This window comes from Cebus imitator, unplaced genomic scaffold (assembly GCF_001604975.1).
Source record: "Cebus imitator isolate Cc_AM_T3 unplaced genomic scaffold, Cebus_imitator-1.0 Scaffold438, whole genome shotgun sequence".
NCBI classification, from domain to species: domain Eukaryota; kingdom Metazoa; phylum Chordata; class Mammalia; order Primates; family Cebidae; genus Cebus; species Cebus imitator.
Genome location: NW_016107753.1, coordinates 1,379,985 through 1,392,621, shown reverse-complemented (window position 1 = coordinate 1,392,621; position 12,637 = coordinate 1,379,985). Strand labels below are relative to the sequence as shown.

Below are 12,637 nucleotides of genomic sequence, written 5' to 3'. Positions count from 1 at the left end.
TTTTTTTTGAGACAGAATCTCACTCTGTCACCCAGGCTGGAGTGCAGTGGTATGATGTCTGCTCACTGCAACTTCCACCTCCTGTGTTCAAGCAATTCTCATGCCTGAGCCCCTGAGTAGCTGGGATTACAGGCATGTGTCACCATGCACAGCTGATTTGTGTGTTTTTAGTAGAGATGGGGTTTCACCATGTTGACCAGGCTGGTCTCGAATTCCCAACCTTAAGTGATCTGCCTCGGCCTCCCAAAGTGCTGGGATTACAGGCGTGAACCATCATGTCTGGCCTATAATTATAACTTACTCTTGAAGCTGTTTCTTAACACAATCTGTCACAAAAATAAATATTTTTTAAAATTTGACTTCTAAACTTCCTTCTATTCAAGGACAAAATTTGACTTCTATATTTCCTTCTATTCAAGGAAGTTTAACAGTGATTAATAAAAGACTTTCAAGCATACCTATATTTATGGTAATAGATTCTGAAATGAAATTTAGAATGTTAGTTGCTAATTATGGAGTGTTCTTTTGGGATCAACATCTGTAAGAAGGAGAGCTGGATTAGGCAGAGGGAGAAGTCACCCTGCAATACCAGCTCAAGGATAGCCTTGACTAAACCTATGAGGAGAGCTGGAATCGTTTTTTATAATTGTCCTAGGTTAGACTGAGATGTCCAAGTCTCTATACCCTCACATCAATCAGCCACTGAATGTGTGGCATTCTAAGAAGGGACATGACCTTCAGCAAACGGTCTGTCTACAGCTGAGGCCATCCCTGAAGGGGCTGACAGCTGAAGATTGTCTGCAGAGAGACTTCCCTGCAGCTGGAGCAAAAGGTCCTTCATTGACCACGAATCTGGACAGCTCATCCTACTGCCCAGCACAAATATATTTTACTTTAGAGTAAAATTCTGTGGGGGAAGGTGGACAATATGCAATTTCAATTTTTAAAAGATGACAAAATTTTGACCCGAAAGAGCATGTTTATGTATTTTTAAAAATTGATGTTGAATAGTAAATACAGCATTTAAATTCTTTTGAATCAATATAAAAGTTATATACAATGTCCTGTAAATTGTTAATATTTACAATAAACTAGATATTGCATACTTTGCGACTACTTAAAGTATTAAAAAAATTTAAAATTTTAGATGAAGGGATACATTGTTTTGCAAAATTAATTTAGGGAATAGGTGTGCAATAAAAGTTGGAAGATCACTGATTTAATCTATCAGGTAATTTTGCAAATGAGAGTATTGAGACTTAAATATGTTATAAGATTTGCAGATAATTATACTGATTGAAATCAGATTTGTAAAGCAGTGATGTTACCTGTCCATTTTTCTTTACTTGTAGTTGCTAAGACCCATTAAGCTACTCCCTGTGAACACACTCTGAAGAGAGAAACGGTCTCATTAAGGGCTTCTTAGCCTTGGGTACCTGGACCCCTTCAAGTTGCATGCAGCAATGTGTATACATATATGATTTCCTGTGGAGGAGTACTTCTATAGCTTGATAGCCACTAAATAATGGGTTAAACACAAACAAACATTATTTAATTCACATGCTTCTACCCTATCTACTTGCATTCTCAATTTCAGTTCATTTTCCCTAGAATTTCTCCTTTGGAGCATACACTTTTCTGACCCTCTTGTGTGCTCTTACCTCTTCCCTCATTCAAAAATGTCAAACAGTCCCCATGCAGAAAAACCTTGTTTTACGTCTGACTTCTATTAAGCTATTCCTGATCTCTACAGGGTGATCTAGTGTATGTTAACTATGCACGAACTGAAGACTTCTTTAAATTGGAGCGGGAAATGAAGATCAATTGCTCTGGGAAAATTGTAATTGCCAGATATGGGAAAATTTTCAGAGGAAATAAGGTAAAAATCATCTCTTTTTTTTTCGTCTTCCCCAATATAAAAAGTTACAGTGTGTTTTACATGTGTATAATTATTTTCTTAATACTTTACGAATACCATGATCTTCTTGTATTCTGTGACATGACGTCCTTACAGAAAGGACACAATTTACTAGTTTATATCCCGGGGTTAAATTTGATCATTGGAATTTGGCCAGTGTAGATGGTTAGGGTGAACAGAACAAATTTTTCTGTGCTTACAGGTTATGCCTGTGGCCTACAAAGAAGGATGTACTGGGTTTATTGTTAATTTTTAGTATCTTTGTTTTAAATATTATCTTAAAAAAATTTACTAAATTAAATTATAGTATGAATTGTTATAAATACTGAGGGAAAACAATTTATACATAGCAAATTTTAAAATTACTGTCATTTGATTTGTTAATAAATATATTTTTCTCTTTAGTGGAAAATTAATTTTTAAAAAATTCCCTTTCGATTATAGAACAAATAGAAATTTGGTCTGTGGGATCTACCTGCTTATTGTACTTCTAAACCAGTGGAAGGACATATAGCAAATACTAGCTCCCACTAACATGAAAATGTCCAAATCTGCCACTCTGAGGATTTTTGGAGCTTATAGTAGCAAAAAGAAACGGGCAATTCTCTGTGAGATGTTCTTCATAGCAGGCCTAACGACAAAAGGTTAAAGATAAAGTTCTACTACTCATTTATTTAAGTGTAATTTGAAAATTGATATTACTGAATCTGGAACAAGCAATTTAAAATAAGAAAAGAAAGACACTGTGTTTTGTAGGTTAAAAATGCCCAGCTGGCAGGAGCCAAAGGAGTCATTCTCTACTCAGACCCTGCTGACTACTTTGCTCCTGGGGTGAAGTCCTATCCAGATGGCTGGAATCTCCCTGGAGGTGGTGTCCAGCGTGGAAATATCCTAAATCTAAATGGTGCAGGAGACCCTCTCACACCAGGTTACCCAGCAAATGGTGAGTGGTCAAGCCTCAGTTATCACAGGAAACTTAACATTTCAAAGAGACTTTATTAAAATTCCTTTGGCACAATGGACTAAGCATGTCTTTTTTTATTCTCTTTGCATTTAAGAATAAAAGAATTTTGAACTCTAAAATGATTGGTTCAAGCCCCTTACCCCTTATTTGGACACTTGGGCCTGATGGGTTTTCAAATTCAGACTTTTTCAGGTATTACACATATACCATAATATGTGTAATATGGTATTACACATATACCATAATTTGCATAACACTGACATAGGGGGCTCAGACAGAATATGGATAAAAAGCATATAAATATTTTTGCTGCAGAGTGTATGAATATTTATACTAAGTGGTAAATGGGATGTGGGGAATAAGGAATATTAACAGATTCATGTCTGCTAAAGTCCAATTTTGCTTTCAAATGAGTTCAGGTTAGATCAGGCTTTGCTGCTAAATAAATTCTCCCAGAATTACAGATTTCACAGTGTTTTTGGTTTTCACAATTGTCAGTAAGGGACAGGAGAGTAGAAGTTCTATAAACTTGTTGAAAGGATACAGAGCCCACGAAATGTATATTGCTTCATTGCTATAGAAAGATAACAGAGATAACTTTCAAAGAGTGTTTCCTAAATGCCAGCATTTTACTTGCATGAACAACCCTAAGTCTAGGTGGTGTTATCTCTTATTTGACGACAGGAAAGGAAAGTGAGACTGGAAGTCTGCCCAACATCACTACTCCTCTAAATGAGCAGTTGGATTCAATTTCAGGCAGTCTGGCTCCCAGAGTCCACATACTGGTCTTATGCTGAAGGGCTCCCCTGTAAAACATTAACGAAGGACGCTAATTTATTTTGAATGTACTCAACTATTTGATGATGTTTACAAAAATCTGTGCTCATTTAGTTTGTGTGGTTTAAAACTAACTAAACCTTTAAAACTTGTATAAAATACTTTGCCAAGTTATCTTTGGTATTTACATCTTCATTTGGTTTTACTCTTAAATTGTAGACTCCTGTAAAGATTATGTATTTTTTTGGCTTTGTAAATCTTCTTAGGACGTAATACATTGTCATAGATTTCTTTCTTCTTTAAAAAAATGATACCTATTGCCCTATAGTAAAATTACATAAATCTACCTGAAATTTATTTATTCCACCCTTTTATTTCCAAGTTTTAAAAAATGTGGCTTAGCCTAAGCTTTATTAGTTATACAAAATCAAAATAATGAAAATAAAATGAGATTAATTGGAATGTTTCTGTTGATTTTTTTCAAATTTGAATTATGATATTTTAGGGAAAAAATGATGTTATTTTTAGGGGCTAATATTTATTAAATTATTTATTGTGCCCTATTCATGTTTCTCTTCCTTTTAATTTTACTTTTTATTATGGCATAATTCTAATATATATGAAAGTAAAGATAGTCATGAACATGGTGTCATTCTTGTTTTATCTGTTCGTCACTTCAAATTTTTGCAATTATTCTAGAGAATTTGAAATCAAATCCCACACAACATATTTTTATGTCATTTTTGCCCATAACAAAATAAGGATTTGCAATTACCTAAGTTTCTTATTAGATTGTTTTAAAATGTAGAGAAAAAAATGGAAAAACAGCTCTAATTTTTCTTAAATCTGAAGAAATGATAGAATGTATGTGCTTATTTTGAAGTAGAGTTTACATGCAATAAAATACATAGATCTCAAGAGCTGAGTTCAATAAATTTTGAAAATTGCCTGTCCTTATGTCACTTAAAATAGGATATAAGAGCATTTCCATCACTCCAGAAAGGTCTCTTGTGCCCCTTTCTGGTTAATTTTCTTTGTATCCCCTAGAAGCAATCACTTTCTAATATCTGGCATCATGTATTAGTTTGCCTGGTTTTGAACTTCAAGTAAATGGAAAAAAAACAGTAGGCTGTTTTTTAAATTGCTTTGCTTATTTCAGTGTAGTGATTTGAGATTTTCCATTTTATTGTATGTATTAGTAGTATTTTTCTTTCCATGATTAGATAGCACTGCATTGTGGGATTATACTACGGATTGTTTATTCATTCTGTTCTTTGAAACGTGGACTTTGTCTAACATTTGGCTAATATAAATAGGCCATTATGAACAATTTTGTACAGGTCTTCTTGTGGGCATGTGCTCATCTTTCTAGAGTAAATACTCAGGAGTGGAATTGCTGTGCCATAGTTTACATTTCTGCTTGGCATTGCTTTTCCAAAGAGTTACCCTAAGTGATTGTGTAATTTTAGACTCTCACAAGGAATGTGGGAGTTCAGTTGCTCCACATTCTTGCTAACATTTGAAATTGATAATCTGTTTTAACAATTCACAGTAAATGTGAAATGAGAATGTATTTGATGTGATTTGTAGAGAACCGTTTGAATGGAACTGAGTTTTTACTGGAAATATGGCCATTTTTTTTTCTTTCAGAATATGCTTACAGGCATGGAATTACAGAGGCTGTTGGTCTTCCAAGTATTCCTGTTCATCCAATTGGATACTATGATGCACAGAAGCTCCTAGAGTAAGTTTGTAAGAAACAATGGATAGCTGTTTGGGTAATTTTCATTATTGATAGTTTTCTAATGTTAGGCTTTATCTCCAGTTTTTAAATACTTATGTTTTGCAAGATGGGTGCCGCTTGTAATTTTATCACTCCTAAAATAGAATAGTGATTCTGTTCTGGAATTTAATATATACATGAATATCTAGTGTATGACAGCCATGAAAATGAGCCTTTCAGATATTTAACTGCAGGGAGCATAATCGATCAATTGCTCCAGACACTGTGCTTTGAAACTCTACCCTATTTGCATCAAGACCATGCTTCCTGTAGGTGTTCTTGGGCAAAGACTGAGTGTGGCAAGGATACTACTACAGGCCTGTTCCTGGAAGGCATCAGACTCCTCTGATGCAAAACTTTGGCCCAGGGACTCCCTGACAGCCTGGCTCAAACAGATGCTGCACCCAACACTCCTCTTTCTTTTCTTCCTCCCTTTCTCCTTTATTCAATGTTAGACCTACATTGCAGTCTAAGAGCTTTCTCAGCCTTTCCTAGCTCTCTCCTTTGTTTACACACAGGCTTTCCTCTAGTAAATCTCTGACTCATGTATACCTCTTACTATGAGAGCGACTTCCCTTTTGTTTCTATCTCTATTCCTCTTCCTCTTCTGCTTTCATTCTCAAAACTTTCCCAGATTTGTTCTGCCTAACCTGGCATTGGAACTCTTTCCTCTTTCTTGTGCTGCTTTCTCCCATCGCCATGTCCTTCTTCCGTTCTTCTTTAGAGGGGTGAGAACACTGGCTTTTCTAAAAGTGAAATTGATAGAGACCGAAGTGTTTGGCCAGTTAGTCCCTTTTCTTCTTTGAGTTCAAGACTTTCTTAATCATCTATTCCAGTATCTATGAGGAAGCATTTTTTGACCAAGGGTGAAGCACTTATTTTTATAGGTGAGGAGGCTGACATCTGGAGAGTTGGACACATCTGTTCAGTTTAAGAGTAGATTAAGAAAGTACCCTGTTCTTTTTTCTTTGGGGCTATAAGCTGTACTACATTGGTTAAGATTCAGGACCATGCACAACTTTTTATAGCACCATAGACTATGTATTTGCCTTAAAATATTTATAAATAAAGGCAAAGTATTCATAATATTTAAAAGATAAAAGTGATTATAGCATACTTTTAATGATGGAAACCTGTAGACAACACAAATCTTCAACTAGTGATATGTAGTCAAATAATACATTAATGACTATGATAGTAAATTAAGTGATTAAAAGATATTATGTATTGTACCAGAATAATTAATGTACAAAAATGATTATGATATGCTATTAAGAAAAGCAAATTTCAAAACAATATATATAGTATTATTTCAATTATATAAAACTTAAAACATAAACCTGTGTTATCTTTGTAATTAGAAAAAAGTGCATAATATCATGGAATTAGATGTGAGACTTATTTAAACATCTACAATTTGGTCTGGTTTGCTAGGTAAGTATCAGCTGTGCTCTAATGGTGTAACGGAATTATCTGATTGAAAAACTACAAATGCAGTTCATCTAATGTTACTGTGTCAGCCTCTGCAAGCCATTTGACAAATGCAATCACTGTTAATAACATAATTTTCATGGAAAAGTGCATTTCACATTCAAAACACCATAATTAAAAATAGAACACTTCCTATTTACCCATACTTTCTAAGCCACAATGAAACAGTCCTCATAATTGGAATTTAGTTTTAAAAAATTGTTTAAAAGAACATATGGTTTGTTTATTAATTTCACTGTGAAAATTTACTCTCTTTATACATTTATCTTGGGAGTGTGCCGGTTGTCCCTGATAGTCTATTCTCAGATTCTCTCATGCAGTTAGCAGCTTAATGCTGTACATTAATTAGAAAAGATATTTTACAAATGTGATATATCATGAAATAAAAATTCATTAATAAATGTGAGAAGATGAGGAGAGTTATGAAGTCATATAATGGCCCAAGAATGCTAAGAACTTAAATAAATAGTTCATGAAATGTGAGTGACAGTAAAAATTGCATGTTGACTTGTGTTAGAGAGAAAGGGGATACCATGTATGTTTTTTCCTATTTTTCTTTACATATATACTGAACAGAGTGTGATTATGTGATTTTTAAGTTGCCTCCTAGAGTAACTTCTACGTCGATAATTATAGTGCCAACAGTAATAGTAATAATAATAGCATGTATCCTGTATGGAGTGCTAATTACGCTTTAGCATTTACTATTGTGCTGAATGCTTTACATATATCTTCTCAATTAACCTATAAAACAACTATATGGGTTAGTATTGTGATACTCATTATAACCAATGTTCAGATAGTGAGAGAGTCGAGGCCAAAACTCATGTCTGATGCAAAAGACAGTTTGGTATACACTACTTACTCTCAACACACTCATTTAGCAGGCACTTTTATTGATTATGGTGTTGTCTCATTCTTATGCCTCCGCTCAGGAGACATTTAGCAGCTTCTCACAGACCATTCACTCAAGGAACATTTATAGAATGACTTCTATATTTCAAGCACTGTGGTAAAAGTAGGAATTATGTAAAGTCAGTAGTAATGTCCTCTCTTGTATTCTTGATTTTAGAAATTACAATCTTCCCTTTTTTACTTGGTGAGTCTGACTAATGGTTTGCTAATTTTGTGGATTTTTTAAAAAAACTACCCTTGGTTTCATTGATTTTCTCTATTCTCTAGTTTATTATTTCTCCTTTAATCTTTGTAATTTCCTTTCTTATTCTTTAAGAGTTTAGTTTTGTTTTCTTTGTGGAGTTTCCTTCTTTTTTTTTTAAATATATATTTTATTGATTTTTAGGTTTTGGGGTACATACGAAGAACATGCAAAATTGTTGTATAGGTACATACATGGCAATGTGGTTTGCTGCCTTCCTCCCCATCACCTATATCTGCCATTTCTCCCCATGTTATCCCTCCCCAACTCCCCACCCCCCACTGTCCCTCCCCTAGTTCCCTCCTGTAGAACCCAGTGTGTGATGCTCCCCTCCCTGTGTCCATGTGTTCTCATTTTTCATCACCCTCCTATGATTGAGAACATGTGGAAGCTTAGCTTACTGATTTGAAATCTTTCTACTTTTTTAATAGATGTGTTTACAGCTATGTATTTTCCTTTAAGCACTGCTTTAGCTGCATCTCATAAGTATTGGCATGTTGTGTCTCTGTTTTCATTCATCGCAAGCATTTTTAAATTGTACTTGTAGGTTCTTCTTTGACCCATTGGTTATTTAAGAGTTAGTTGTTTAATTTCCATATATTTGTGAATTTCTTAAATTTATTTTTGTTATTTATTGCTATATTCCTTTTTTATGGTTGGATTAATAAAAGAAATATATAAGTAATAAAATAATTGTAGAATTTCAGCCTTTTAAATTTATCCAGACTTGTTTTACAGCCATGGTTTTTTATGAAAAATGTTCCATGTGCACTTGAGTTACACTATTTTTCAATTTCTTTTTCAAGGAAACTTAGTCATTTTCTATCCCAGCCAGAATAATCATCATGCCTTACACTTGGTCTATGCTTGCCTACCTCTGTGCCTGGAATGCTCTTCGCCTTCATTTTTCCATGCCTATCTCTTACCCATCCTTTAAAATCCAGATCAAATGAAACTTTCTTTAGAAAATAATTCCTGATCTCACAAATTGAATCAAGCTTTCTTTTGTCCACATTATTAGAACTTTACCTTTGATCTGTCATGTTCTGTTTTATATTATGGTTAGTCTTATACGTATTTTCTTCTGAGTGATTTATAAACTCTTTGGTGTAATGANATTTATATTTTTTAGTAAATAAAACACAGTGCTTTAAACATAGTGGACAACATATCTTCTCCTAATGGTCAAAGCAAAATTAATATGCTACAAGATACAGAATTATAAGCTCAGTACTGTCTATACATTAATTACTAAGCATCTACAGTCTACCAAATATGTTGAGACATTTTACAACATTTATTTGTACTTTCTAATATTTTTATGGTTTGAAATTCTAATATTCAACTTTTAAATATTTGTGGTATTTTCTATTTATAAAGTGAGAAAAGGACCTAAAGAGAGTTATACTTCAGTAATGCTTTTCAACTGAAACCTCTAGTCTCCATGTACATGCATAATTTTTTTCATTGGTATATTAGATTTCTTATATCTAACTATTGTAATGTTGTCTTCTACTCATCTGTTGACCTGTTCTTGTGAGGACACTACAGTTGTGGCTTTGTATTGTATTGTTTTAAGGCAATATGGACTATTAGTTTTTATTTTGAAAAGGAAATACATTTACAAAGTTCGCAATTCAAAGGGATTTATAGTAAAGATTTTGTCTTATTCATTTACACCCCCAAAGCAACTGATGTTATTAGTTTACGTATATTAGCGTCGCTCTCTGCTGCAGAGAGGGGTCCTAGAAAAATGTGTTGTTGGTCCACCACAAAATGCAGAGGGTTTTATAGATCAGCTGGTGAGGAGGCGATGTCTGATTTACTAAATCATGGAAAAACAGTTAGACCAGGCGATGTCTGATTTACTAAATCATGGAAATACAGTTAGACCAGGTGTGCCATTTGCATAGGGTGTGAATTTCTGGTAGCCCCACCCTAATCTTTTATTATTCAGGTGCGTTCTCTGCATGAGTTGCGCCATGTTGCTCATTTTTCTGTTACTGTACACATGGTAACAAGAAAAGGGAAGATGGATCTTCCCTGTTGTACAAACCTGGCCCACCAGTAGTCCTTTTCTATTGGCACAGCTGCCGGCATTCCCCCACACTGTCAGCTTACTAATCTATGTTTGCAGCTCAATTTTTCAGGCTGCTTTTTGTTAGAAAAAAAACTATGTGGGCTGCTTTTTGTTAGAAGGAAAGTTCTGCCGAGGACTCTGTTGCCCCCATTATCTGCCTAAATAATTTCTTTCTACCTCCCATATCAATATCTTACGTATGATTAAGTATATTTATATTCGTTACTTGCCTTTTGCAACTTTCCTGTATATTTCCATACTCTGCTGTTTTGACTATCTGTTATGCTTTCTACCATTGTAAAATACCTCTTCATGTTGCTTGATGTTTTATGCATGACATTTTATTGTAGATAGTTGAAATAAATTCTATAGTACATTACTTGAAATTCTGTTTAATGTCCGAACTTTTTAGTCAAAAGGGAAAAAAGAGAGGCATTATTTACACTTTGATAGAGCATTTTAAAACAAGATACTACATCTAATGAATTTTTCATGAGAAAGTGATCTTACTGATTATTTTCTTATTGCATGTGCAGTAGATTCTAGGTTAAGTTGAGTTATTCACATTTTCTCAAATCGGTAGACAGGGAACAAGCAGCTGTGTACAGGCACAGAAGAAAACAGGACACTGCAGAGCGTGCTACATGGCAAAGCGTGGAGTGCACGAGGGTGTGTGATCACAGGGGGAGCCATAAAGGACAGACTAAAATTCTCTACTCTCAATTTTGTAACTGAACATCTCAGTATAATATCAGATAATGACATTTATTTATCGAGGCCATTATTTAAGTGGAGCTGTGTTTAAGGTTTGGGATATTCATTTAATGGGAACAAAATGGCCCTGGTAGGCCCAAAGAAGTGTGTTTCTGACTTACAGCTGGATATTCATAAAAATATGGTTACTATTAAGGTATAAATTTTTCCGTTTGAACATCAGTCTCTTAAGTTTGTCTCTCTGTAGCTATTTAGTAAAAGTATATTGTTTTCCATGCCCAAATCAAGAATAAGTCAATCCATCATCTTAATAGAGTAAAGGCAGATGTGCTGAAGAGAAACTACAATAACCCCACCATTTCATAAACATGACCATGTTTTCTTTCTCTGTCACCTGCTGAGAGATAATCACGAGCTGTGACATATACCAGCTGGTCTGCCTGAATCTTTATTTCTGAATTTAAAAAAATAATGTGAAACTTTTAAGGGCTTCTGAAGTGAAATCCTTTCTTTTGATCTGCCTGTCTTCTTAGTAGGTGTGTATGAAAGTACTTTGTTAAAAATCATCATAGACCAGTGAGACAAATAACAATGGAAAATTTCAGAGAGTTAATCAAGCTCTTTCTTCAGTACATGCTCTGGAAAGCACATTTAGATTCACCACTAGAGTCAGGTAACACAGATCAAGTTATTATCAATAATTCGAATCTTAGTTATACCATTTACTAGTTGCATGACTTTGGGCATGTTATCAAATATCTAAGCCTCCTGTGCCCCATCTGTGAAGTGGAGGTAGCAATTCCTCAGAATTGTGGTAAGGTTTAAACGACATATTATATCCAAATCGCTTTGCACCATTGAAGATATTATGAACAGATGCTCGAGAAAGTGAATCCATTGACATTTTAACGTGTTACCTCAAGGTTTTTTGTGGCTAATAATGCTTTTTTTGTGTGTCCAACAGAAAAATGGGTGGCTCAGCACCACCAGATAGCAGCTGGAGAGGAAGTCTCAAAGTGCCCTACAATGTTGGACCTGGCTTTACTGGAAACTTTTCTACACAGTTAAGAGACTATTTTAATTTTAGCTCTTTTAAGGGGGAAACTTAGAGAAAAAAAAAAAAAAAAAACTATAGAGAATGACAGAAAAAATAAAATGTATCTAATACCAGCAGGAAACAAAACTGCAAGTTAGAACCAGTGTCGTTTTTGCCTGTGAACAATTAGAAATCTTTAAACAATTATGGAAGATTTTAAGATTATGGGTGTTGTTAGAACTTAGAAAATGGATAACCCAAAGTGTGATGTTTTGGAATGCTGAGCACTTGAACTAAAAAGGATAAAGGGCCTTAGATGCAGCCTCAGAATCAGGGAGTTTCTGATCTCCTACTTCTCCCTGCAAGAGCACGGTGGAAGTTTCTCTCTGAAGTTCCCGTATCTGAAGCTCCTGCAGAAGGAACACAGTGACCTTCCTTTCCCTCCCTGAAATTTTATTAACCAGGGAAGATCGAACTCATATAGTAGGAAGGAAGAATGAGGCATATCACTGCATCTACACAGGCTTTGTCACAAACTGTTGACTATTCTCTAGTTCCATTCAAGTTCCAAGAATTACTCACAAACCATTGCCTGCTCTTCCCACCCGTTCAACTATCTTAAAAACCACTTACCACCCCTCAAAACCACCTGTATTCCGCCACTTCCCCCTCCCCTACGAAGAGGGGGCTAGTTAAACTTCAACCATTTGGCCCTTCT

At 34.8% G+C, this 12,637-nt stretch overlaps 1 protein-coding gene across 1 annotated transcript in view; it reads left to right on the top strand.

The window, feature by feature from the left end:
- Window positions 1–12,637, top strand: part of FOLH1B (folate hydrolase 1B) — a 60,442-nt gene that overhangs the window by 18,472 nt on the left and 29,333 nt on the right. The window contains exons 5-8 of the mRNA XM_017510395.1: window positions 1,754–1,879; window positions 2,675–2,861; window positions 5,310–5,403; window positions 11,848–11,946. Coding sequence (XP_017365884.1) covers window positions 1,754–1,879; window positions 2,675–2,861; window positions 5,310–5,403; window positions 11,848–11,946 — 506 coding nt within the window. The remainder of the gene's footprint in view (window positions 1–1,753; window positions 1,880–2,674; window positions 2,862–5,309; window positions 5,404–11,847; window positions 11,947–12,637) is intronic.